At 38.1% G+C, this 24270-nt stretch overlaps 1 protein-coding gene across 1 annotated transcript; it reads right to left on the reverse strand.

Moving 5' to 3' along the window:
* Window positions 1-451: 451 nt before the first annotated feature.
* LOC148942697 (uncharacterized) lies at window positions 452-24270 on the reverse strand. Its single transcript, XM_089102099.1, has 2 exons — window positions 24175-24270; window positions 452-2734 (listed from the first exon to the last, which is right to left on the reverse strand). The coding sequence occupies exons 1-2, from the start codon at window positions 24175-24177 to the stop codon at window positions 1841-1843; spliced, it is 897 nt and encodes a 298-aa protein (XP_088958225.1). The 5' UTR covers window positions 24178-24270; the 3' UTR covers window positions 452-1840.

Consider the following 24270-nt stretch of genomic DNA (forward strand, 5'->3'; position numbering starts at 1 on the left):
AAAAAGCTTAAGCTGTTAAATATGTCATTTTGACCATTAAGGTTGTTCAGAACAGGGTGATTACACGGGAAATTATAAACAACATCGCACTCATGGGATAACAAAACTGCTAAATGCATTAAGAAAAACAGTATCAAAGGGAAAGGGGCTTGTGTAAAAGTAAAGAGCAAAGTTGAAACTTGAAACAATCAAATATAGAAAACGCTACGAGCCTTACAAATTAGCCTGATTTTTTGAAATATGAAGAAAACACTCCTAATAAGGTAGTGATCTTCATGGAAATCACAACATCAGACTTAACATATTAGAGAACCTTACTGAGGAGGTTCCAAGCTCCTATCTACAAAAAAGTGTAATTTTCTTCTTTTTTCCATAAGAAAGATCAGGGATGAGTGTTTATTTGATTTTTTTCCGGGGGGGGGGGGTGTGCCGCGGGTAATATTTTCAGGAGAGTGGTCATTAGAACAAAAATTAAGAGTCCTGGAGCCGTTTTATAGCGACCAAGAAGATTTTGCAATGGAAAAAGTGCGTTTTCTGCCATTTTGTGGCACTAAACTATGATTTCACCCCATGGAGGAATATATTGTTATCGATTAAAAATTCATTATCACGATTTCACGAAGCACATTGAAACATGAAGAAGATTATAAGATAGTTTTTATGTAAACCTATTTATATTGAAGTTATGTTTCTTTATTTATCGTTTATAATTATTTTTCTGTTGCCATCGCCTGAAGGCTTTTTTTTATAGTAATAAACGTCATATCTTTTTGTTTATATAAAAAAAAGTGTGTGCGTCTTTCTGCTTCTGTACTGAAAACCCAGCAAAACAATTCAAGTTAGAAGCGCGAAATATCTGCAAAATAGCCCATTAGGGTTATTTTGAAATAATCCTAATGGGTTACTTATCATATTACAGAAAACTACAAAAGTAGCTGTAGATTATGAAACGAATAAAATATTAACTCGAAAAAAAGCAAACACATGAATTGGAATGAGGTGATGCAAAGATCAAAGACCCCGGCTGAGACTGTAACAAGCAGAAGAAGGCAACAAAAAGCCCGCAAAGCTGTCTTTTATTTTATATGTATTATAGACAAAGAGCCAGTCTCTTTTTATAGCAAAAACCTACTTCATAGTCATTTGTTATATTCCTCCACTTTTTGCAGCAAGATTTTAGCCCTTACATGACTTCATTCAAAGTTTTGTTTTTGGAAATTTCTTTCTAGTTAAGTTTTAGTTGATTTTTATAGTTATAACCATTTTGATAATTCTAAGATTATACAGCAAAAAAATCACGTTTCTAGCTTAAATAGTTTGACAGCTTTAACACGCATGTAAACACCGACAGAAACACACACACTTGATTGTCTCCCTCCAATTGGTCTTTGCAGACGAGAATGGGAGCATTCTGCCCTTGTGTACTCGTGTGACGTCATTCGAAGTTGGCTTGTCTAGTAACTTCTTCGCCAACTGTTATAGCTTATAGCCATTCTTGTCGTTTCAAAATGATTTGGCAAAGATTTCAAGTGCTGTATCTAAGTTGACTAGTTTAGCTACTATTCAGCACAAATAAACACAGGCAATATTTTCTTCCTCTGCACTCTACGGCCGGCATGACATTATCCAAAGTCCAGTTTTCTCGAACTTTCTGTACAAGCAAGGGTTTTCTAAATTTTTATAGTTTATGGGAAGCAGTAGCCTAAAAAGTCGGTACCGGTATTTCAGAAATACCCATTGGAGAGAATTTTCTGATGATTCTCCTCTGAGATATTAGGTGTTCAAACTATATTTCCAGAAAAATTTAGCAGTTTTTAAAACCAACACAAAACAAAGACATTCAAGGGTTATACCAATCTATGTAAAGAACACTAAGGCTAAGAACAATAAGTCCTACTAGGATAACCATTCTAGAGCCCGCATTATTTTGCATAGCTTTCCGCACTTGTTCGTTTCCTTCTTTGACATTATCAGTTGAGATAACAGCTAAGTCTGCAATTCTTTGAGCATCAGACTCTTGTGCAAGAACGTTATTAGTAAGTTGATCTTGAAGATGAGCTATTTCAAAAATTTGAGTTTCAACTCCACGAAGATCTTCCTGCTGTGTTATAAATTCGTTTTGCATCTGCTGATTTTCTTGCTGAAACACCTGCCTCTCTACTGCACTAATACTAGTTTCCACCTCGTAAGTACGATCTACTATATTAACAGGCTTGATATTATCCAAATTCTGCTTTCTGTTTCTTAAAGTTGCTTCACCTTGATATTCAGCTTTGTTTGCCGGGTTGCTCATAATAATTTGTCTGTTATTTCCATAAGGAAGCTTTGAGAGCTTAGTGAGCTCAAATCTCAGTCTGATTACTCTTGACTGGTGCTCAGTGTAAGACTTCTTCAAATTTTTAGTCTTTGCATTTAAGAAATTAATCAGGTTCTGAAAGATAAAAGAATTCTGCATATGAAACTTTTTTAAATTTTCGATATAACTACTACAATTGCTTAATGTTTCTTCAAATTCAGAGTAATATTCATATCCTTCTTTAGATCTCGTATATTTTTTCAACTCATTTTCTAAAATATTTTCAAGGTCACGGATTGTATTCAAGATCCCTAGTGCACTTTTTCTCCATTCTGGAACTGACCGCTGTTTCTTGTTCAGGACTGAAGACTCATCAACATGGCTCTTCTTTCCATATTCTCTAACTAAGTCTTTGAAATCATCAGTAACATTCATCATCTGGAATAAAAAGGTAGCTAAGCTTTAAAAACTACAAGAAACTGACCAGCAATACATTTTGTTTTATTAGAGTTATGCCCACTACTAAGCTTGAAATACACATTTCAATTTTTAGTATGGCAACATCTATTATTCAAAACTATTTTGCCAAAAAAATTCAATTCAAGGTTTAAAGGTTTTTCATGTATTATTTTTGAAAAATTTTCTGATGAAGACATTGTTCAAAGAGAAGTAAAGAGCCATATTAAATTAAGGCAAGCAGAAATAAGTCATATAACAATTCAAACTTAAAACAGACAAAAATTACAATTATAGAATAAATAAAGGCAAAAACAAACAGAAGTTGAAATAAATAATCACATTAAACATACAGACAATAGATATTGATACAGATACTCAAATAAACCCTGAAACGATAAGAAATACAATGAATAGGCTACTCAAGTAAAACTTAAAAAAAAAGAAGAAATTACTACAAACAGGAGTCTGGCTGCCACCCCTTCCCTTTCATCTGTAAGCCATCTAAAGGTTATTGCGCCGTTTGTGTTTCATCTAAAAACCTGTGTGTGTTTTGAGCAGTCTGGGTTAATTTTCCAAAAAATCGGCGAAAATAAAAATACAATAGAACCACTATAATCATATACAATACTATTGCGCTGCTTAAGTAAAAAGCAAAGTGGCTCTCTGTACTATTTATTTCTTTTTTTTGCCATGGCACTTTGCAAGGAAGGAGTTATCGTATAAACTTCAAAGGGGGTTTATTCGATTGGGAATCAAAGTTTCTAGTGCCCTTTTTAAGAGTCAAAAGTGACTAGAGTGCAAGCAGGTTCCTTATTCTCCCAAAAACATTATGTAATGATTTGTCCAATATCCATTTTGTTCAGCATAGCTGAAAGGTCCAGTAACTATGTCTCTGGGGATGATACCCTCCCCCTGCCCTTAGGGCAAAGATTGTAAGTTTTGCACTTTGCCCATTATTTACATATAGTATTTGCTGCTGGAAACGGGAGGGGACATGTTTGACCCTTAGTGTCCAAAAAAGCTAAGGGTATTAAGATGAAGCTTTCGGGGAATGCTAAGGGTAGTTTTGAACTAAATCAAAACGCATTATGTGCATGCAGGGCCGGATTTAAAGCTTTGATGCTTCTAGGCCCAAGCGTTTTGCTGCTCCATTTCTGCGAGATTTTTGGGGGAATCCCCAAAAATTCGGGGATACTGGAAGCACTGAGCAGAACACAACTGATGAGCCAAAAATAATGAAAAAAGAGAGGTGATACCAAATTCTGAGCTGCTATTCTTGGGAGATATTTGACAGTTTATAAGTGGTGACGGACTTCTTGTGTTGTTTTAAAATCACTTTTCTGTGAATAGGCAGCATGATGACGGAGGGCATCTGGTACTTTGACGATAAATCCCACCAGTCCAGTTTTTGTTAAGACAAAAACATTTGTGATAATATATTGCGTCCCTAGGCTCAGGCCTAGTGGGCCTCTTGGTAAATCCTGGCCTGTGTACATGAAGGTTAGTCAAAATAGCGTATCTCTGGAACGCCTAAGGGTATTAACATAGAGCTTAAAGGGAATACTGGAGGGGAGGGGGTCCATTGACCAAATGGCAATATGTGCATGCTGCTGCTACGGCTACTACTACTGCTGCTAGTAGTACTAAAATTACCACAATTCTTACTTCTACTGCAACTACTATAAGGCTAATGGTATTAAGATGAACAATTCAGGGAGTGTTGAGGGGGAAGTTGACTTAAATATAACACGATATATGCATGCAGATTGAAAAAAGGGCATATCAGCGGTATCTTAGGAACACCTCAAAGTATTAAGTTGAAACTTATAGGGTATATTGCATGGGATGTTGAACTAGTCAAAAGCCACTACGTGCATGTTACTACTACTGCTGCTACGACTATTATTTGTATTGCTACTACTACTAAGGCTAAGGGTATTAAGGTGAAAATTTAAGGGAATATTGAGGAAATGTTGAACTAAATCGAAACACAGTATGTGCATACAGGTTGTCAAAAGAACATACCAACAATGTCCCTGGAACTGCTCGGGGTATGAGGTTGAATCTTTCGGGTTATATTGAGGTGGGTGTTGAAAAACTCAAAAGGTGTTATATATGCTACTAACACTATTGTTACTGTTGCTACTACTTTTACTACTACTACTACTAACAGCTCACGGCAGCACCAAGCCGCCTGAGGCCAACACAGATACGCACGCTCCTGCTCCACCCAAATCTATTCAAAGCCTCCCTTTTTACACCCGCCCACGAAATTCCTATTTCCTTTAAATCTTTCTATATGACGTCCTCCCACCCCAGACGGGGGCGACCTGCTTTTCGTTTCGCCCTAGACGGTTGGCCGAAAAGAACAACTTTCGATAATCCGTCATCCTGCATTCACACAACATGACATAGCCACCTCAACCTGCCTTTCATTTTATAACTAGAGAGTGGTCTTGAACCACGTTTTTCATAGTGCCTATTATTTGAAATAAGGTCAGGCAGCTGGGTACCAAGAACAATTCTTAAGAACTTTCTCTGGAAAATATCTAGCAGATCTTCATCCGCTTTTCGGAGCGCCCATGCTTCAGAGCCATATTTGACCAATGTCATCACTGTAGCTTCTAATATTCTAATCTTGGTTTGCAGACTTATCTTCCTATTCTTCCAGACTTTTTTTAACTGTGAAAAAACACCCTGAGCCTTGGCTATTCTATTTTTAACATCTTCACTGCTCCTACCATCTTTACTAATAATACTACCAAGGTAAGTGAAGCTGCCCACCTGATCAATCTTTTCATTACCCAACGTCACCTTTTCATCTTCACTTATTCCTAGCCTTAGTGACTTAGTCTTCCTAACATTAATTTTCAAAACCTATACTAGCACCCTGAACTCGCAAAACCTCTAAAACTTCATTCATTTTGCTCACACTTTCATCTAGGATGCTTAAATCATCAGCATAATCCAAGTCCAGCAGACTTTTCCCTCCCCATTTGATTCCGTGGTCGCCCATTGCCTTTCCTGTGCTCCTTAAAACAAAGTCCATCAAACTAATCCATATACAGGGGTACAAAATACAACCCTGCTTAACTCCTAATTTAATACAAAACCAGCGGCTAACCTCAGTTCGTACCTTAACCGCAACAGTGTTATTCTCGTACAAAGCACTAATCACTTTCATGTATTTGTCTGGTATACCATACATGGATAAACCCTTAACTAAAGCTCCTCTATCAACATAATCGAACGCTTGCTCATAATCTATAAAACTGAGGACCAAAGGTGTTTGAAAACTCAGGCACTTCTCAATTATTAGCCTAAGAGTGACTACTTTTACAGCTACTACTTTTACAGCTACTAATACCATTACGCAGGCCAAGGGTATTAAGATGAAACTTTGACTGGATTTTTAAGGGGATGTTGAAGTAAATAAAAACACACTATGTGCATGTGAATTGTCAAAAGCATGCATCATCTCAGAAACAGCTAAGAGTATCAAGTTGAAAATCTAAGGGTATACTAGGAGGGATTTTAAACTAAATAAAAGGTACTATGTTCTCACTACTACTGCTGCTATTGCAATAACTATTACTAATGCGACTAATGATATTAAGGTTAAACTTTCAGGGAATGTTTAGGGTGAGTTTCAACTAAGTCAAAACACATTACATGCATTCATATTGCCAAAAGAGCATATCAACAATATATCAGGAGCAGATTAGAGTATTAAGTTGACACTTTCATAACATGTTGAGGAGGTGCCGAATTAATGAAAAAGAATTATACACATGCCACTCCTACTATGATTACAGCTAGTCTATGACTTCTGCTAATGGTAAGGGTATTCAGATGAAATTTTCTGGGAAAGTTGAGGGGGGCATTGAACTAACGAAAAGGCTTAGAGTATTAAGTTGAAACTTTCATGGCATGTTGAGGGGGATGTTAGACTAACGAAAAGGCACTATGTGCATTCCCCCGCTACTTATTCTACTACTGCTACCACGACTAGTATTAATACTACTACGACTAGTATTGTCACTGAGACTAAGGGTATAAACGTGGTGGCTGAGGTGGTCGCGGTTGGAGGTGGCTCATGTGATTGTAGGTTCTAGTACCCTTTTTAAGAGTAAAAAGTGATCAGAGGGCGACCAGCCCCTCCCCCCACCCCAAATCCATTTTTCTCCAAATGCATCCAATCAAAATTTTGAGAGAGCCATTTTGTTCAAATAGTCAAATAACTATGCCTTGGAGTTGACATAATCCCGATAAGTCTGGGCAAGGGCTGTAAGTTGTACAAATTGCTCATTGTTAACATTCAAGGTTTTTTATTAGGAAAAGGGGGCATGGTTGATTCTGGGTCTCCAAAAAGGCTTAGAATAAAGAACAGCTGAGGGTACTAAGTTGAAACTTTCAGGATATGTTGAAGAGAGATCGGAGGACAACCAACCACCCTCTCTTTTTTACATCCGCCTCACTTCAGCACTGATCAAAATTTTGAAAAAGCTATTTTAGTCAAAATAGTCATAAGGTCCAATGGATGGCAACCCACTCCCTGATTCCTGGTTAGGGATTGTTAGTTAGCCGTTTTACCCATTGCAGGACACAAGCAGGATTTAGGGGAGAGTGGTATGGGGTATAAGGTGGGACACAGTACTTATCTGCCATTTAGCATTCTTTAAAAAATTCAATAAAGTCACCTAGTATAGTTAATTCAATGGTGGACATTTGGGCAATAGTTTTTTGTGTTTTATTTTGTAATGGTTGGTAGAAACTGTGTGTGTAAGATAGCAAACGAAAGCTAAAACATCAGGCCATGTTGCGTGGCCATCTTGTGGAAAAACATGCAACAGTAAAAAAAAATCAGACACAATTTGCAAGTAGAGGTTGCATAGTATAAACCGGGACCAGGACAAGTGGTATGTAGTGGGACATGATATACTACATATTGAAACCTTCAGTTCTTGTTTTTTTAAGATAAAAGTTGTTTCTTTTTCTCGTTTTTTGGTTTGTAATTATCCCCTTCCCTCTTTGTGGCGATCTTTAATTTTCTCTTAGTAGTGGTAACACCATTTTCTTTTTCTTTTATTGTATAGGTAGTTGAAGTCAAAAATTGTAAGTGCGTAGCTCTACGGGTGAGTCAATTTTGGTAGAAACTGACGGGGAGAGAAAGGGGTAATAAAGTTGATTCATTTGAGTCAATGTTGCAACCGGTGAGGGCTTGGATTGGCTGGAAATAGTGTGTTTACGGATAGAATCCACCCAAAGCCCATAGGCGGCTTGGCCGTTCTAGAGGCAAGGTTTCGTAATTATCTTCAGTTCTTATATTGAGTTCAGAGAATAGGCCTATAGTAAGAGTTCTTTTCTCTCCCTCTCTCTTAACATGAGCGTGGCGTGCTTGTGACTAAGGTTGGAACCATCTCTGCCAGCGGGCAGTACCTTCCCCCTACCTTATATTCTCACACAAGAAATTTCAACCTCACATGCTGACTGGTGCTCCTGCTAACTCTGCTGGAGGAGCTTTGCCTTCTGGATGAGTAAACCAAGAACTGTTTCTGGAATATTTCAAACATTTCAAGACTTACTCACATGCTTCCCCTGAAAGCCCAAAGCTTCTGATAATGGACAACTACGAGCCCCACATTTGTTATGCTGTTGTGCAGTTTGGGAGAGAGTTTGGTATCAATTTCCTAACAATATCACCTCACTGCAGCCATTGGACAGTTGCATGTATTTTCCCTTCAAATGCCAATACAACAAGGTTGTGGACAGCTGGATGCTATCCAACCCAGAGAAGACCGCGACGATATACGAGATTGCGTCTCTTATTGGCCAAAGCCTCCTTGTATCTTTCACACCAAACAACATACTGAGGGGCTTCAAAAAGGCAGGGATATAGCCCTACAGCCCAGACATCTTTACAGAAAAGGATTTTCTAACCTCTGCTGTAACTGACAGAACTATGCCTGATGCTTTGGATTCAGTTGAAACTGGAAAAAACTTGTCCGAACCCCCCATTACAAGTGGGCCTGAACAATCCTCTTCGCCTTTTTCAGTTATTGAGATGCCAAAACAAGTTCGGCCATATCCTAAAGCAAATCCACGTGTACCGAGTGGCAGAGGCAGGAAGAAAGGCTCTACAAAGATACTTATTGACACTCCTGTGAAAAAAGACAGATTGAAGAACAAGAAGCTGAAAGAAAAGATAATACATTACGGGGTGGTAAGGCTAGAAGAAAAGTTGGGACAGTTGAAATAACTGAAAAGCAAAAAAAGACCAGACAACAAAAAAGCTATTTGTGTATTTAGAAGGACGTGACGATCAAAAAATTATTCTTGATGATGACAGTGATGCGTCAATGAAGCTAGGCGAATTGGAAGAGGAAAATGAGAAAGAGGAAGAAGTCTTTGACAGTGTCTCTACAGGAGATTTTGTTAAAGTTGTTTACAAAGGAGAGTCTTTCTCCTGGGTCTGTCCAAGAGAAAAACGAAAAGTGTCAGAGTGAGTGTCATGTGCATGGCTGGTCTAAGAAAGTGAAAGTGGCCAGACCAAGAAGACTCAATATTTTATCCAAGGGAAGACATTTTGAAAAAGTTGTTGTATCCTACCCCAGCACCCAATACAGCTTCCAGAGCAGCGTCATACTTTTTGTTTGCTGACTGGTAGTCTAGTCTTGTGCCTCAGATATTTTTACTTTTGGAGTCGAATTTTTAATATAGTTTTTATATGATGAATAGTCAAAGTTTTCTACCAATACATGAATCTTTTTACTCTGTCCCAGAGTATACCACCTCATGTCCCAAGATATAGCACCCCCCAGTACTCAGTGGGAAAAATTGTATAAGCAGGGACACCCCCCTTTTGTTCTTCTAGCTATACAAGAAAAACCTGGAAAAATCACAGCTTATGCTGCAGTTTTGGGGCTTTCTCTTGAGCCATAAACCATTTTTCTATTCCAATGTTAACCATACATTTTGGAGGTTTTCCAAAATCTGTCCCTGCATATACCACTCTCCCCTATCATATAATAAAAGGAGGAACGTTCGATTCTGAGCATGTCTGAAAAGGCGAAGGGTATTAAAATGATACTTCGGGGATTCACTTAGCTTGAGAATGCTAGAATACGTTTCAAGAGTCTAAAAACCGAACTTTCGAAGGAAAGTTCAGTGTGGCTAGCCGATACTTACCTCATAAGTTGGTACATCTATTAACAAAAGCTTTCTTCGGTTTTGCAATACAAAGACGGGGTCAAGACACCACAATTCCACCGAAAACAAACCTTTCCACAGCGATCAAGTCCCTCTCCATAGCCAATTCAGGCCAGTTTCTATTTTTAACTAAATCCCATATAATTCCTTAACTCTCAATGAGCTGGGAGGAGGGAGGGACTCTATGTGCCAACATATGAGGTAAGTATCGGCTAGCCAAACTGAACTTTCCTTTGAAAGTTCGGTTTTGGTGTCTCCATTACCTCATACGTTGGTACATCTATTAACAAAGCTTAGATTCCAACCGATTTGATGGTGGGTTCATAATTCAACTAATATAAAATATTAGTTTCAAACTCAAACATTCAAATGTATAAACTATAGAACTGTCTGAACCGTAACAAAATGTTGAGCATCGGTTCGATCTTCTATTTCATGAAGATAGTGTTGTCTGAGAGAAGACTCCGAAGACCAGTCAGAAGTACTCATTATATCAGCAAGTGGTACTGATTTTGATAGCGCCCATGACGCCGTCATGGATATTGTGTCATGTGCTTTACTTTTTCTTCACTCTTCTTTTGCTGCCTCATATGCCATAGTTATGGCCTGCTTTATCCAAGAAGAAATGGTTCCAACTGCCACCTCTCGTGGTGCTGTTTTAGAAAAGGGAATGAATAACCCCTTTCTCCCTCTTCTGACCGCCACGTTAGCTTTTTGCTGTGCGTAGGCCGGTTGTATCCTCACTGGACACAAAGCTGGATCTACATCTAGTGCGGGGAGGCGGATAGGAGAAGGTATCTCATGAGGCTTCACGGTTTCGGATCTAAATGAAGGGAGAAACCTGAGAGTTACTGAAATATCCGAAAATTGTGCAGTACTGAAAGACAAGGCATGTATTTCACTCCTTCGACGACCAGATGCAATGGTAGTAATGAATACCGTCTTAAGAGTAATATCCTTCATATCAATATTCCACAAGTCAAGAAATTGTGAAGTTCTAAATACCTTAGAACAAGGCCACGACCCCAGGTGTGTCCAAGGTGTGTCCGCGGTGACTCGTGCCAAAATTCTGTACTATTTTCGTCAAACAAGTATCTTTGCAGATATCTGTTCCTGTAGCTAGAGCTAGCGTTCCGCATATTGCTGCTTTCCAACCTTCTACCGTTGATGGTGCGAGGTTTCGACCAGTCTTTAGATATATCATGAATTCTGAAACTGTCTGAGTTCTGGTTGCAAGAGGATTAATATTCCTTTCACTGCACCAACCTACGAACACTTGCCATTGTCTATTGAACAATTCAATGGTAGATCGTCGCTGGACCGGGCAATTGCACGGGCTGAATCTTTAGAAAAACTCTCTTTTCGAGTCCACGCTCGATATCTTCCAGCCATGTAAATTTAGATTCCTTAGTGATGGGTGGTGAAGTCGACCCTGCTGGAGGAGATCTGACTAATCTCCGAGGGGTATAGGCAATTCTACTAGCAGGTTAAGAAGATTCGTGTACCAAGCTTGGCGAGGCCCTCGTGGAGCAATTAGCATTATTTCGGCAGTTCATATACTTTTGAACCTTCTCCAGAACCTTTGGGATCAGGGCAAATGGAGTGAAGGCATAGCTGTATTTGTTCGACCAATCGTGGACATGGGCCTCTGCACCAATCACAAGAGAATCTGGAACTGATGAGAAATATACGTCGATCTTCCAGTTCAATCGAGTCGCAAATAGATCAACTTCTGGCAGTCCATACTCTTTTGACAGGGCTCCGACGACACTGTCGTTGAGACACCATTCCGTGGGCAAATCTTTTCCTTCTCGTGACAGTGTGCCAGATACTAGATTGAGCGATCCGGCGATGTGTCTTGCCCTCAAGTGAACGTTCAGGGCCCTCGTAATCTCGAAGAGCTTTATGGGTTCCTCCTCTAGGGAGAAAGAACGGGTTCCGCCCTCTATGACTACAGTCGAGTTGTCCGTCGCTATTATGACTACCTCGTTTCTTAGCTCCTCCGCAAAGGCTTTGATTGTGTTGGCTTCGGCTTTCATCTCGAGGCAATTTATATGAAGAGATTTCTCTTCTGGAGACCAAGTCTCCGAAGTGTCTTGATGTGGGTCCTCTAGATAGCCACCTCGCCCGTAGGTTGACTTGTTGGTCAATATTGTTTTGGAAACAATAGGGGCCTTCAGAGGAAGGCCTTGACTCAGCCAATCTTTATTCAGCCACTGTGAAAATGCCTCTTTCATCTCTGTCGTAATTTGGATGTTTAAATCTATGTTGCTCCAAGTTTTGTTCCATAATCTGAGCATTAGTAACTGACATTTCCTGAGATGTAGTCTGTTGAAAGTAATTGCTCTTGAGCCCACATTGATGAGTCTAATCAGCTTCATCAGTTGCCTTATTGAGGCACGCGATTTTTCCAGAGCCGCCTTGATTGCATGTATCAAGTTCTGAATCTTTTCCGGGGTTAGGTACACCCTCTATACCTCCTGGTCTAGCAGAAAACCCGAGAAATATGATCCGTCACATAGGTTGCAATTCTGATTTCTCGCTCGCCTGAACCCGAGTCTGTGCAGGAGAATCATCTGATATCTGGCTCAGCATAAACCCAAGTGTGGGCTGGAGAAATCATAATGGTCTTTACATTGTTCTGTACTAATGACTTTTGGTAATTGTGCAGAATTTATTTGTTCATGTAAGCATGCCATTGGATGGTTTGAAGATTGCCATAGCTTATGATGGCACTTTGAACTGATATATTTTGTTTTTGAAAGTGAACCCTAACTTCATTCTGTGAGCTAGGTCCTTAAAGTCGGCGGAAACATGAAATACTTTCCAGAGATAATAATTTTCAGTATGCTCTAGAAAGAATATTTGAAAGATACTGCTGACATCTATTAACAGAATTCAAGAACTTTATCAGTTTTTGGGATAGTGTCAGGAGAGACGTTCTCTGCCTTTAACATCTTTATGACAGTACCTAACGTGAGGTCACTCTATGATAGCATGCTCAGAGACACTCATGTAGAAGAATCTAAGGCCAAGAATGACTTTCCGTCAACTGATATGAACTTTATGTCCTCTACTTATCCAGTTGATTGTAACAAAATGAACTTTGGGTTTATGCGTGGTGCCTGCGAAGCTGAAAAAGTGTCTTGACATTTGTGAGCCCTCGCTCGGTCCGGGATGCCAAAAGGGTCAAAGAAGTGCTACGTTTTGATCGATATTTTCTTCAATATTCTAAGTATGTACAGTTATCCAGCTAGCATAGCATATTTGTAATTGGAAACAGGAAGTAAATTCAACTTTAATCACCAGAAAAACTTACCACATGCCAGACCAGACCTATAGGTTAGCGCTGTAGTCGTTACAATATTATGCAATGACGGTACGTACTTCCAAAGCGTCATGACCTTATATAATGGCGGTCTGTACTTCCAAAGCATTATGACCTTATGTAATGAGGGTCTCTGCTCCCAAGGCGTTATGAACTTATGTAAAGGTGGCCTGTACACCCAAGGTGTTATTAGCTTATGTAATGCCGGTCTGTACGCCCAAGCCGTTATGACCTTATTTGATGACGGTCTGTACACCCAAGGCGATTTGACTTTATGCAATGACGTCATGTACACCCAAGGTATTGTTACCCTTTGAAACGTCAGTCTGTAACCCTAAGGTGTTATGAACTTCTGAAATGGCTATATTTTCAGCAAATGGTGTTATGACCTTGTGGCATTGCGGTTTCTACTTCCAAGGCTTTATGACCTTATATAATAACAGCCTTTATACTCTTTATGTAATGAGTAATATACCATACCATAGATATTGGGTTTAATACACCCAAATGATTAAAATACAAATAATTACAACTAAGACACAGACATTAACTTCTGTAATATTCTGTTTCGTGCTTTCTGCGCACCATCAGGGTTGCCAGCTGCCAATATCTAAAAAGGGGTAAAACTGAGGAAAAAGGGGAAAATTTTTTTTCAAAGATTGAAAGTCCGTGCTTTCGCTCGGCCCGGTATGTCGAGAGGATCAAAGGAATTATCACGTTCTAAGAGTGGCTTATTTTTTGTTGTTGACTGCAGTTCTTCTGAGCGCTGCTTGAGGAAGTTTTTCAGCGTTGGGGAGAAAGGTAACGTGATAAGCTGTTTTCTCTTGAAAACCAGCTCACTTGCCAAAACCAGCTCTGCCGCCGAGCGAGGCTGTTGGACTGTAATGGTAGGCCTGGGGCAAATGGTGTCAGCCAGTACTTTGTATACAAGGTCCAGCGACTCTGCCAAAGAGACATGTCATCTGTTCCGGGATCGGTGCCTAATTTTAACCACTATAAAATCTTTATAATTAGATGCTGGGCCTAATCTGAGCTGCAAATCTCCAGACCAACTTATCCCTTGCCAGAAGGCCTATAACGACGTAGGCGTTATTACCTTGTGTAATGGTGGCCTATACGCCCAAAGTGTTTTGACCTTATGTAGTGACGGTCTATACGCCATATGCGTTATGACCTTATGTTATAACGGCCTATAGGCCGTAGGCATTAGGACCTTATTTTATGATGGCCTATAAGCCCTAGGCGTTATGACCTTATGTAATTACGGCCTTTACGCCCTAGACGTTATGACCTTATATAAAGACGGCCTATACGCCCTAGGCGTTATGACCTTATGTAATAACGGCCTGCACGCCCTAGGCGTTATGACCTTTTGTTATCACGGCCTTTACGCCCTAGGCGTTATGACCTTATGTTATGATGGCCTTTACGTCCTAGGCGTTATGACCTTATGTAATAATGGCCTGTAAACCCTAGGCTTTATGACCTTATATTAAGACGGCTTTTGTGCCTTATATTATTGACATTTTGACAACCTGTATGCACATACTGTGTTTCGATTTAGTTCAGCATTTCCTCAATATTCCCTTAAATTTTCACCTTAATACCCTTAGCCTTAGTAGTAGTAGCAATACAAATAATAGTCGTAGCAGCAGTAGTAGTAACATGCACGTAGTGGCTTTTGACTAGTTCAACATCCCATGCAATATACCCTATAAGTTTCAACTTAATACTCCGAGGTGTTCCTAAGATACCGCTGATATGCCCTTTTGACAATTTAAATGCATATATCGTGTTATATTTAAGTCAACTTCCCCCTCAACACTCCCTGAATTGTTCATCTTGGTACCCTTAGCCTTAGTAGTAGTAGCAGTACTAATAGTAGTCATAGCAGCCGTGGTAGTAACATGCACATAGTGGCTTTTGGCTAGTTCAACATCCCATGCAATATATCCTATAAGTTTCAACTTAATGCTCTAAAGTGTTCCTAAGATACTGCTGATATGCCTTTTTGACAATCATATGGAATGCGTATAAATGGCTAGTGAACATTGACGACCAAAATATTACACAATGCAATAACTAAGGATGAGTAAGAGAAAAATACAGCATTCTAATAACCTTTTTTGAGGACAAAAATTCTTCAATTTCCACAGAACACTAGTATTTTTAACTATTTTTGTACTTATAAATGTAATTGGGTCTTTGAAACTAAGGCACTTATCTACCATGACAGTGAGATATTTCACAAAACTTCTCCCATATGATATGAACATTTTTTTATGATTAACAAGCAGTTTATTCACTTGCATCCATCTTTGATTATCACCATCCCCTGTTTCATGCTATTTTTCAAACCAGCTTCTGTTTTTGCAGCTGTTGTTTAATGAATATCATCAGCAAAACTTGGAAGCATTGCCTGTACCTGGGCCCCATTGTATCCTAGCATTGACAGCCTTTTAGGACATCCATTAAGATCATTAATGCACACAAGAAATAATCGGGGATCCAGCACAGATCCTTTTGGCGCACCACATTTTACTGCTATCTTATCAGTCGAAATTGTAACAAGCTCTACTCTTTGCTTTCTTCCTTCAAGAAACGAAGCTATCAATTTGGCGTCGCCATTACCTCATGCATTGGTACATCTATTAACAAAAGCTTTCTTCGGTTTTCAATGCAAAGACAGGGTCACGACACCACAATTCCACCGAAAACAAACGTTTCCACAGCGATCCAGTCTCTCTCCATAACTAATTCGGATCAGTTTCTTTTTTGTGGTGTAAGGGGTCACAAGGAGACACTAGCCAAGGTAGTTCTTGGTTTTAATTAAACATATAAAACATTTTTATTAGTAAAAAGGAAAATGAGTTTATACTCAAAATATTTGTGCAATAGGAGAGGAACTTCCTACCCTCCCAGCATGAATATTGCACAGTTATTCATAACATCTTTTTGGGAGTATGTGTAATGTTTGCTAATGATTATACCTTCTTCAATAGAGATATCCAGGACACTATTGCAATATTGTAAATAAAAATTCGAATTTTGATTTGAATTTTAGTACCTTAAAAGACTGTTCCACGAGTCTTTCTTTTGTTCATTTTTGTGCCACTAAGGTGGTTAATTCAAATGTTGAAAAGATGAAAAAACATATTATGTAAATTTTGCAACCTTTTTCATTTTAAACTCTTATGCGTTTTTAAAATGCATTGATGCACTTCAGAAATGTCTCTCCTATGTTTCCTACATAGGAAACATATACATATTCTTAACATGTTTATTTATATTTATATAAATATCTACTTTTATTCTAGGCCTCGTGTTTAGTAGGCCAGATAATTATTTGTATTTTAATGGTTTAGCTGCGGTAAATCCAGTATCTGGGTATGGATAAGACCTTTCATAGGTTATATTTTATAAGTTTACATAAGGTCATAACGCCTGGGGCGCATAAGCCGTCAATACATAAGGTCATAAAGCCTAGGGCGGATAGTCCGTCATAACAAAAGTTCGTAACGACTAGGGCGTACAGGACATAATAAAGTCATAACTTCTAGGGCGTACAGGCCGTTATTACATAAGGTCATAACGCCTAGGGCGTATAGGCCGTCTTTACATAAGGTCATAACACCTAGGACATACAGGCCTTCATTACATAAGGTCATAACGCCTAGGGCGTATAAGCCGTCATAACATAAGGTCATAACGCCTAGGGCTTACAGGCCATTATGACATAAGGTCCTAACGCTTAGGGCGCACAGGCCATTATTACACAAGGTCATAACGCCAAGGGCGTATAGGCCGTGATTACATAAGGTCATAACATCTAGGGCTTTCAGGCTGTTATTACATAAGGTCATAACGCCTAGGGCGTATAGGCCGTCTTTATATAAGGTCATAACGTCTAGGGCGTACGTGTAGTCAGTTAAAGTGACAAATTGTAACTCCGTAGTTTTACGGGTGAGTCAATTTTGGTCAAAATTGACAGGGAGAGAAAAGAGTAATAAAGTTGATTCATTTGAGTCGATGTTGCAATCAGTGAGGACTTGGATTGGCTGGAAATAGCATGTTTACAGATAGAATCCACCCAAAGCCCATAGGCCGTTCTAGGGGCAAGGTTTCGTAATTATTTTCAGTTCTTATATTGAGTTCAGAGACTAGGCCAACAGTAAGACTTCTTTTCTCTCTCTCTCTCTTACATGAGCGTGACGTGCTTGTGACTATGGTTGGAACCATCTCTGCCAGCGGGCAGTACCTTTCTCCCTACCTTATATTCCCACACAAGAAATTTCAACCTCACATGCTGACTGGTGCTCCTGCTAACTCTGCTGGAACAGCTTCGCCTTCCGGATGGGTAAACCAAAAACTGTTTCTGGAATATCTCCAACATTTGAAGACTTACTCACATGCTTCCCATGAAAGCCCAAAGCTTCTGATAATGGACAACTATGAGTCCCACGTTTGTTATGCTGTTGTGCAGTTTGGGGAAGAGTCTGGTATCAATTTCCTAACAATATCACCTCACTGCAGCCATTGGACAGTTGCATGTATTTTCCCTTCAAATGCCAATACAACAAGGCTGTGGACAATTGGATGCTATCCAGCCCAGAGAAGACCGTGACCATATATGAGATTACATCTCTTATTGGCCAAAGCCTCCTTGTATCTTTCACACCAAACAACATACTGAGGGGCTTCAAAAAGGCAGGGATGTAGCCTTACAACCCAGACATCTTTACAGAAAAGGATATTCTAATGTAACTGACAGACCTAAGCCTGATGCTTTGGATTCAGTTAAAACTGGAAACAACTTGGCCGAAACCCCCATTACAAGTGGGTCTGAACAATCCACTACAACCTTTTCAGTTACTGTGACGCCAGAACAAGTTCGGCCATATCCTAAAGCAAATCCACGGGTACCGAGTGGCAGAGGCAGGAAGAAAGGCTCTACAAAGATACTTACTGACACTCCTGTGAAAAGACAGATTGAAGAACGAGAATCTAAAAGAAAAGATAAGAAAGCACAGGGTGGTAAGGCTAGAGGAAAAGTTGGGAATGTTGGAAATACTGAAAAGCAAAAAAAGACCAGACAACAAAAAAGCTATTTGTGGATTCAGAAGGAAGTGATGATGAAAAAATGATTCTTGATGATGACAGTGATGACTCAATGAAGCTGCGAATCGGAAGATGAAAATTAGAAAGAGATCTTTGATAATGTCTCCACAGGAGATTTTGTTAAAGTTGTTTACAAAGGAGAGTATTTTCCTGGGTCTGTCCAAGAGAAAAACGAAAAGTGTCAGAGTGAGTGTCCTGTGCATGGCTGGTCTAAGAAAGTGGAAGTGGCCAGATCAAGAAGACTCAATCTTTTATCCAAGGGAAGACATTTTGAAAAAGTTGTTGCCTCCTACCCCAGTACCCAGTACAGCTTCCAGAGCAGTGTCATACTTTTTGTTTTCTGACTGGTAGTCTAGTCTTTACTCTAAAAGATATTTTTACTTTTGAAGTCGAATTCTTAATATAGTTTTTATATGATGAATAGCCAAGGTTTTCTACCAATACATGAATGTTTTTACTATGTCCCAGAGTATACCACCTCGTGTCCCAAGATATACCACCCCTGGTACTTAGTGGGTCCCACCTTCTGATCCTACTTTAGTGTTAAAGCAACATTTAGTTTTAAAGCATAATGGGTCAATTGCATAATTGTGGGGGATTAAAATACCCAATATCTCTAGAGACATAGTTGCTTGACTATCCTACTATGCTGAACAAAATTGTTGTCTAAAATTTTTGACTGGATGTATTTTGAAAATGAATGGGCTTGGGAGGAGGAGAAGAGTTGCTTGCCCTCCAATCTCTTTTTACTCTTAAAAGGCGCAAGAGAACTTTTAATTTTGAATCAAATAAGCTTCTTTAAAAGTTTCAATATTTCTAGCTATTATAGAGGAGAGCTAACTATGATATTGCTTATATGCCCTTTTGAAAACCTGCATGCATATAATTTTTTGTCTAATTGAAACTCCCCCTAAATGTTCCATTAAGTTTCAACTTAAGACCTTTAGGATAAAGAGTTACAGTAACTGGAGAAGATGTATTAATAGTATACGCATAGTGCCTTCTGGCTAGTTCAAAATTTGCCACAATTGACCGTTAAAGGTCTAACTTAACAATGTAAGCTGTTCTTGTGATATTGCTTTGTCACCTTTATGAAAATACACATACTCATAGTTTGTTTTGATTTAAGTTTTTGATGTTGAGGGATTTTGAGCCTGAAATCCCTCAAAATGATATCAGAGCCAAACTAACCCCCCTCCCCCCTCAAAATGTTTGTCCAACTTGTAAAAACATAACAGAAATGAATATAAACAAATTTTTGATCTATTTTTTTTTAATTGTAGCCCTTAAAAAGGAAACTTAAAAAAAAGTTTGGCTATTGGTTGGACTTCTAAAATATAGAAGCTACTTTAATGATGGAAAAGACATGAAATAGAGAGTCTTGCATTTGTGTTTATTCCAAATTGATCCATAAAAAACATTTGTAAAAGCTTTAACTAAGCAATCAATCAATCAATTTATTCAATTAATAAACACAACAAAATACACTTCAATATAAACTCCCCCGTAAGGCTCTATGGCCAGGAAAAAACAGGGGAGACAACCATATCAGTAATCAACACAAATTGGCCAAGACTCTCTTAGCCAATTTGTGTTTATTACAACACTGCTTGGTAAAGAATTCCAACTAAAATCACCAGATGCTGGTTTACTAGTTAAGACAGTCCTACTTGTTTTGTGCAGTATTCTCAGAGATTTCTTAACAAGTTAAGACAATCCTACTTGTTTTGTGCAGTATTCTCAGAGATTTCTTAACAAGTACAAGAACATCATTCTACAGCAGTTTCTAGATCTGTTCAAAAATTTCTGCCAATTTGTTTTCAAAATAACATTTTACTATTAAGGCTAAGGAAAATAATAATTACTATTCCTGAATCAGCTACAAATGGTCATTTTTTCTCACAAGCCAGTTCTTTTTACAGATGCTTTTAAACTTTTGGTTACTATGAGCTGTTTTAAGCCCTTTAAGGGCTCAAAATGTAATTTCCCCCAGAAGAAATCATCTGGAAAGACCAGTTTCCCTACATCCCATCTGGTCCTATGAGCCCAATCATTGACTTCATTCATGATGCCCTTCTCCCCCAAATTGTCAACTAGTCAATGCATTTCAGGGATTGGCAGCAACCAAGCCTTTGGAATGGAGGGGGCTCATTTGACTAGAAGTTAGATGTTCTAGTGCCCTTTTTAAGAGTCAAAAGTAAATGGTTCTACAATTTAAAAGTCTACAATTTAAAAAAAAAAATAGATCAAAAATTTGATTATATTCATTTCTGTTATGTTTTTACAAGTTGGACAAACATTTTGAGGGGGGAGGGGGGTTAGTTTCGCTCTGATATCATTTTGAGGGATTTCAGGCTCTTTTTACTAAATGAATTTTCAAGTCCATCAAACTGAGATATGCATAAAATTTTTGTGGAAAATTAAATAAAAAAGGATTATGCACTTTTAACTAAAACAAGAATAACAATATCTTGAAGTTCTTGCAAACAAAAAGAATGTTTGGTATTTTCCAATTCTTTTTTTTGCTGCTTTAAAGACCTCTTTGACCAAAACAATGCTAAAATTTCAAATCTTGTAAACATGTGTTTTAACTAGAGTTCAAAATCTTTAATTATATCCTCTTATCATATCCAAATTTTTCCAAGAATTGCACCACTGAGCATATTAATGTGGTATTTAGCTCATCACTTGAGAAGCCACCCAGAAGTAGATTCACTGAAATATTTTCTTTTTGTTCCTTGAAGAATGATTTTATTGGTCCTCTCTGGTGCATGTAATGATTATACTCAATTAAAATTCAACTGTCTCAATAATCACAAGTGCTTTCCTCTCCACAAATTTTTGCCAGATATGAATGAGTACCTGCATGTCTGGACCTTAGACAAAAGGCTACGGTTCCTTCTCTCCTAGATAACTTCCTGTAAAGTTTCATTTCTGATATTACATGTTGTGAACCAGTTTCCAGAGAGGTTACAATTTTCCTCAAAATAGTATTCCTGCTACTTTTTTTTATATAATCTCTTCAATCATCATAATCTGAGTTGGAGTTTCACATCTTGTAAAAGAGCCACCAAGAGTGGTTCCATTTTTTTTGCAGCTTGGTCAGCTAGTTCATTTCCATGTATGTCAACATGGGCTGGGACCCACTGTGAAACAACCTCCTACCCAGGAGGTACTGTGACTAATTCTCTATAACAGCTAGCTACTTCCCTTGACCATGCCCTTCCTCTATCTATGTTGCTAATGGTTTCTAGTGTACTCTTTGAATATGAGCATATTAGCACATTAGGACAATGTTTCAGACTTTCTTTTATATACATCAGCTCAAAAAATCAACATCTGTTTAGGTAGCTTGAACTGTACTGTAACTTACTTCTTTGGTACAACAAATGCAGCACCAACTGGACTATTGCCTAATCATCTATTTTGAATCTGTTGGTATAAATATCCAAGAAACCCCTGATTGACTCTTCAATCAGCATCCTGAAGCTAGTGGCTAAGTCTAAACTTCCTTTCTTCTCCATGGCAGTTGAGTGCTTAATTTTGCTGCTTTCCAATGGTGGTGGTAAATCCATGTCTGGAAGTGTCAGCACATCTGTGATCTTTAGTTCTAGGTCAAACCGAGCATATAATTGAATAAATCTTTACAAGAAATTAAATTGATTCCGCTTTCTACAATTGTTTAGAGTCATATACAGACCTTGTTTGACAATCCTTGATTTCACTGGATTTGTTTGATCTGACCCCAATATTTTTGCTGAATATCTTAGTGTGATAGTATTCCTTCTTGTTCCTAGATCTCCCAGGCCACTTTCTGATAGCAGGAATGATAGGCCTACTGGGGTTGTTTTCCTAGCTCCAAATGTAATTCTTATCATTATATTTTGGGGATAAATTTAGTACCAGTCCTGGTCATAAGAAGACAAGTTAAGAAAACAGTTCTTGCTTCATAATATGCATAATAATCTTAGTTAACATATTTTACAGGGGGAGCACCTTTATCCTCACAATTTTCACTGTTGTAAATTTTCAAACTCATATCTGCAAAAATGTGGAATTTTGTTATTTTTTGCCAGAAGAAAGATTATAGATGTGTGTTTATTTTTATTTTATTTTTTTTGGTAAAATTCTACTTTAGTTACTTTTACCTATATTGGAAAGGGGTGAGGTTAGGAAACTGAAACTTTCAGGGATGGGTCTGCAGGCTAAAATATGTCCTGGGAAGGTATTTTGAAGTACTTATCTCCGCTCCTTCTCCCTCTAGAGGATCCTGAAATTTGCCTACATGACAGGTATATACCTATTGAAATTTTGACAAAACAAAATTTTACCTTAATTTTCTGTTATAAGATTCTTTTTCTCTGGCTTTAGTTCTGAAAATGTAATTTCTGTTATTTGAGCAGTATTTTAAGCCATATCAATGTTAATTTTCAAAATTTAGGAAATTTATTTTCATATCTTTAAAACTCTATAAATCAGGATTGAGCAAAATTGTGAGGCTGAAAACAATTTTGTTGGACTTCATTTTAAGCAGAAGATCTATTTTACAATGTTTCACTTTTATAACACATAGATTTTTAAAGGTCATCAAAGGTCAGGACCCTCTAGAGGGAGAAGGAGTGGAGGTAGATACTTCAAAATACCTTCCCGGGACATACTTTAGCCTGTAGATCTATCCCGGAAAATTTCATCTTCCTAACCAAACTCCTTTCCAAGATAGCCAGAAGTAGCTAAAGTAGAATTTTACCTTTTTTTTTCCTAGGGGTCATCATATCAATCCAGTAGTCCTAGAATATCTTAGAATAACCCCCATTCAGAGGAGGGTATTACATGGGAAGATCTTTCCATAGAGGATGTTTCCTTGGGAGAAGGGACATTTCTATGAAGGGGGCCACTGGATTTCCCAGCATTATTTAAAACACAATCAGAAATTAGATAAAACAAATAGTTTTTTCAACTGAAAGTAAGGAGCAACGTTAAAACTTAAAATGAACAGAAATTATTACATATGTGAGGGGGTCCACCCCTTAGTCAATATCTCACTCTTTATGCTAAAGTTTTTTTTAGTACTTTCAAAAGAGCTAGGCTATCTATTCTAATTAAACAGCCTTTGTTATTCAGGGATTGGTAAATAATTATCAAATCATATTGTTCAGTTACAACTAAAGTGAATATACCACTTGATGCCTTTTTTATGCTCTTTACAAATATAATAATCATTTTTGTTGGAAATGAATTTTAGCCCCCACCCCTATATATACCAATTCAGGGTATATATTTAGGTCAATATATACCAAATCATATTATTGAGTTTCAAATAAAGTGAATACACCATTTGATGTTTTTTTATGCTGATTACAAATATAATAAGCATTTCTATCGGAAATGAATTTCAGCCCCCCCCCCCCCTTTATAGGCTATACCAAACCAAACCCTTAATTGGCATATATAGGGGGGGGGGCTGAAATTTATTTCCGATTTAAATGCTTATTATATTCGTAATAAGCATAGAAAAAGGCATCAAATGGTGTATTCACTTTAGTCCTAACTCAATAATATGATTTGGTATATATTGACCTATATTTAAACATTAGGGTGGTGGGGGTAATTTTATTTCTGATGTAAATGAGAGGTATGCTAAGTTTAAACTGTAAAAATTTAGTATTCTGGCCCCTGATAAGGAGACATGTTAAGAAAACAGTTCTTACTTTAAAATATGTATAATGATCCTAGTTAACATATTATCTAAGAGAAGAACCTTTACCATCAAGTCTTTTCCAGCCTAAAAGAAAAAGTTTCCAAAAACCACCATGCTGATATTCAATTCTTAATTATTTTAAAATTCCCATTTGATTTGCCA

This window comes from Artemia sp. Qi Xiang Cuo, chromosome 16, assembly GCF_049724085.1.
Source record: "Artemia sp. Qi Xiang Cuo chromosome 16, ASM4972408v1, whole genome shotgun sequence".
Taxonomy (NCBI): Eukaryota; Metazoa; Arthropoda; class Branchiopoda; order Anostraca; family Artemiidae; genus Artemia; species Artemia sp. Qi Xiang Cuo.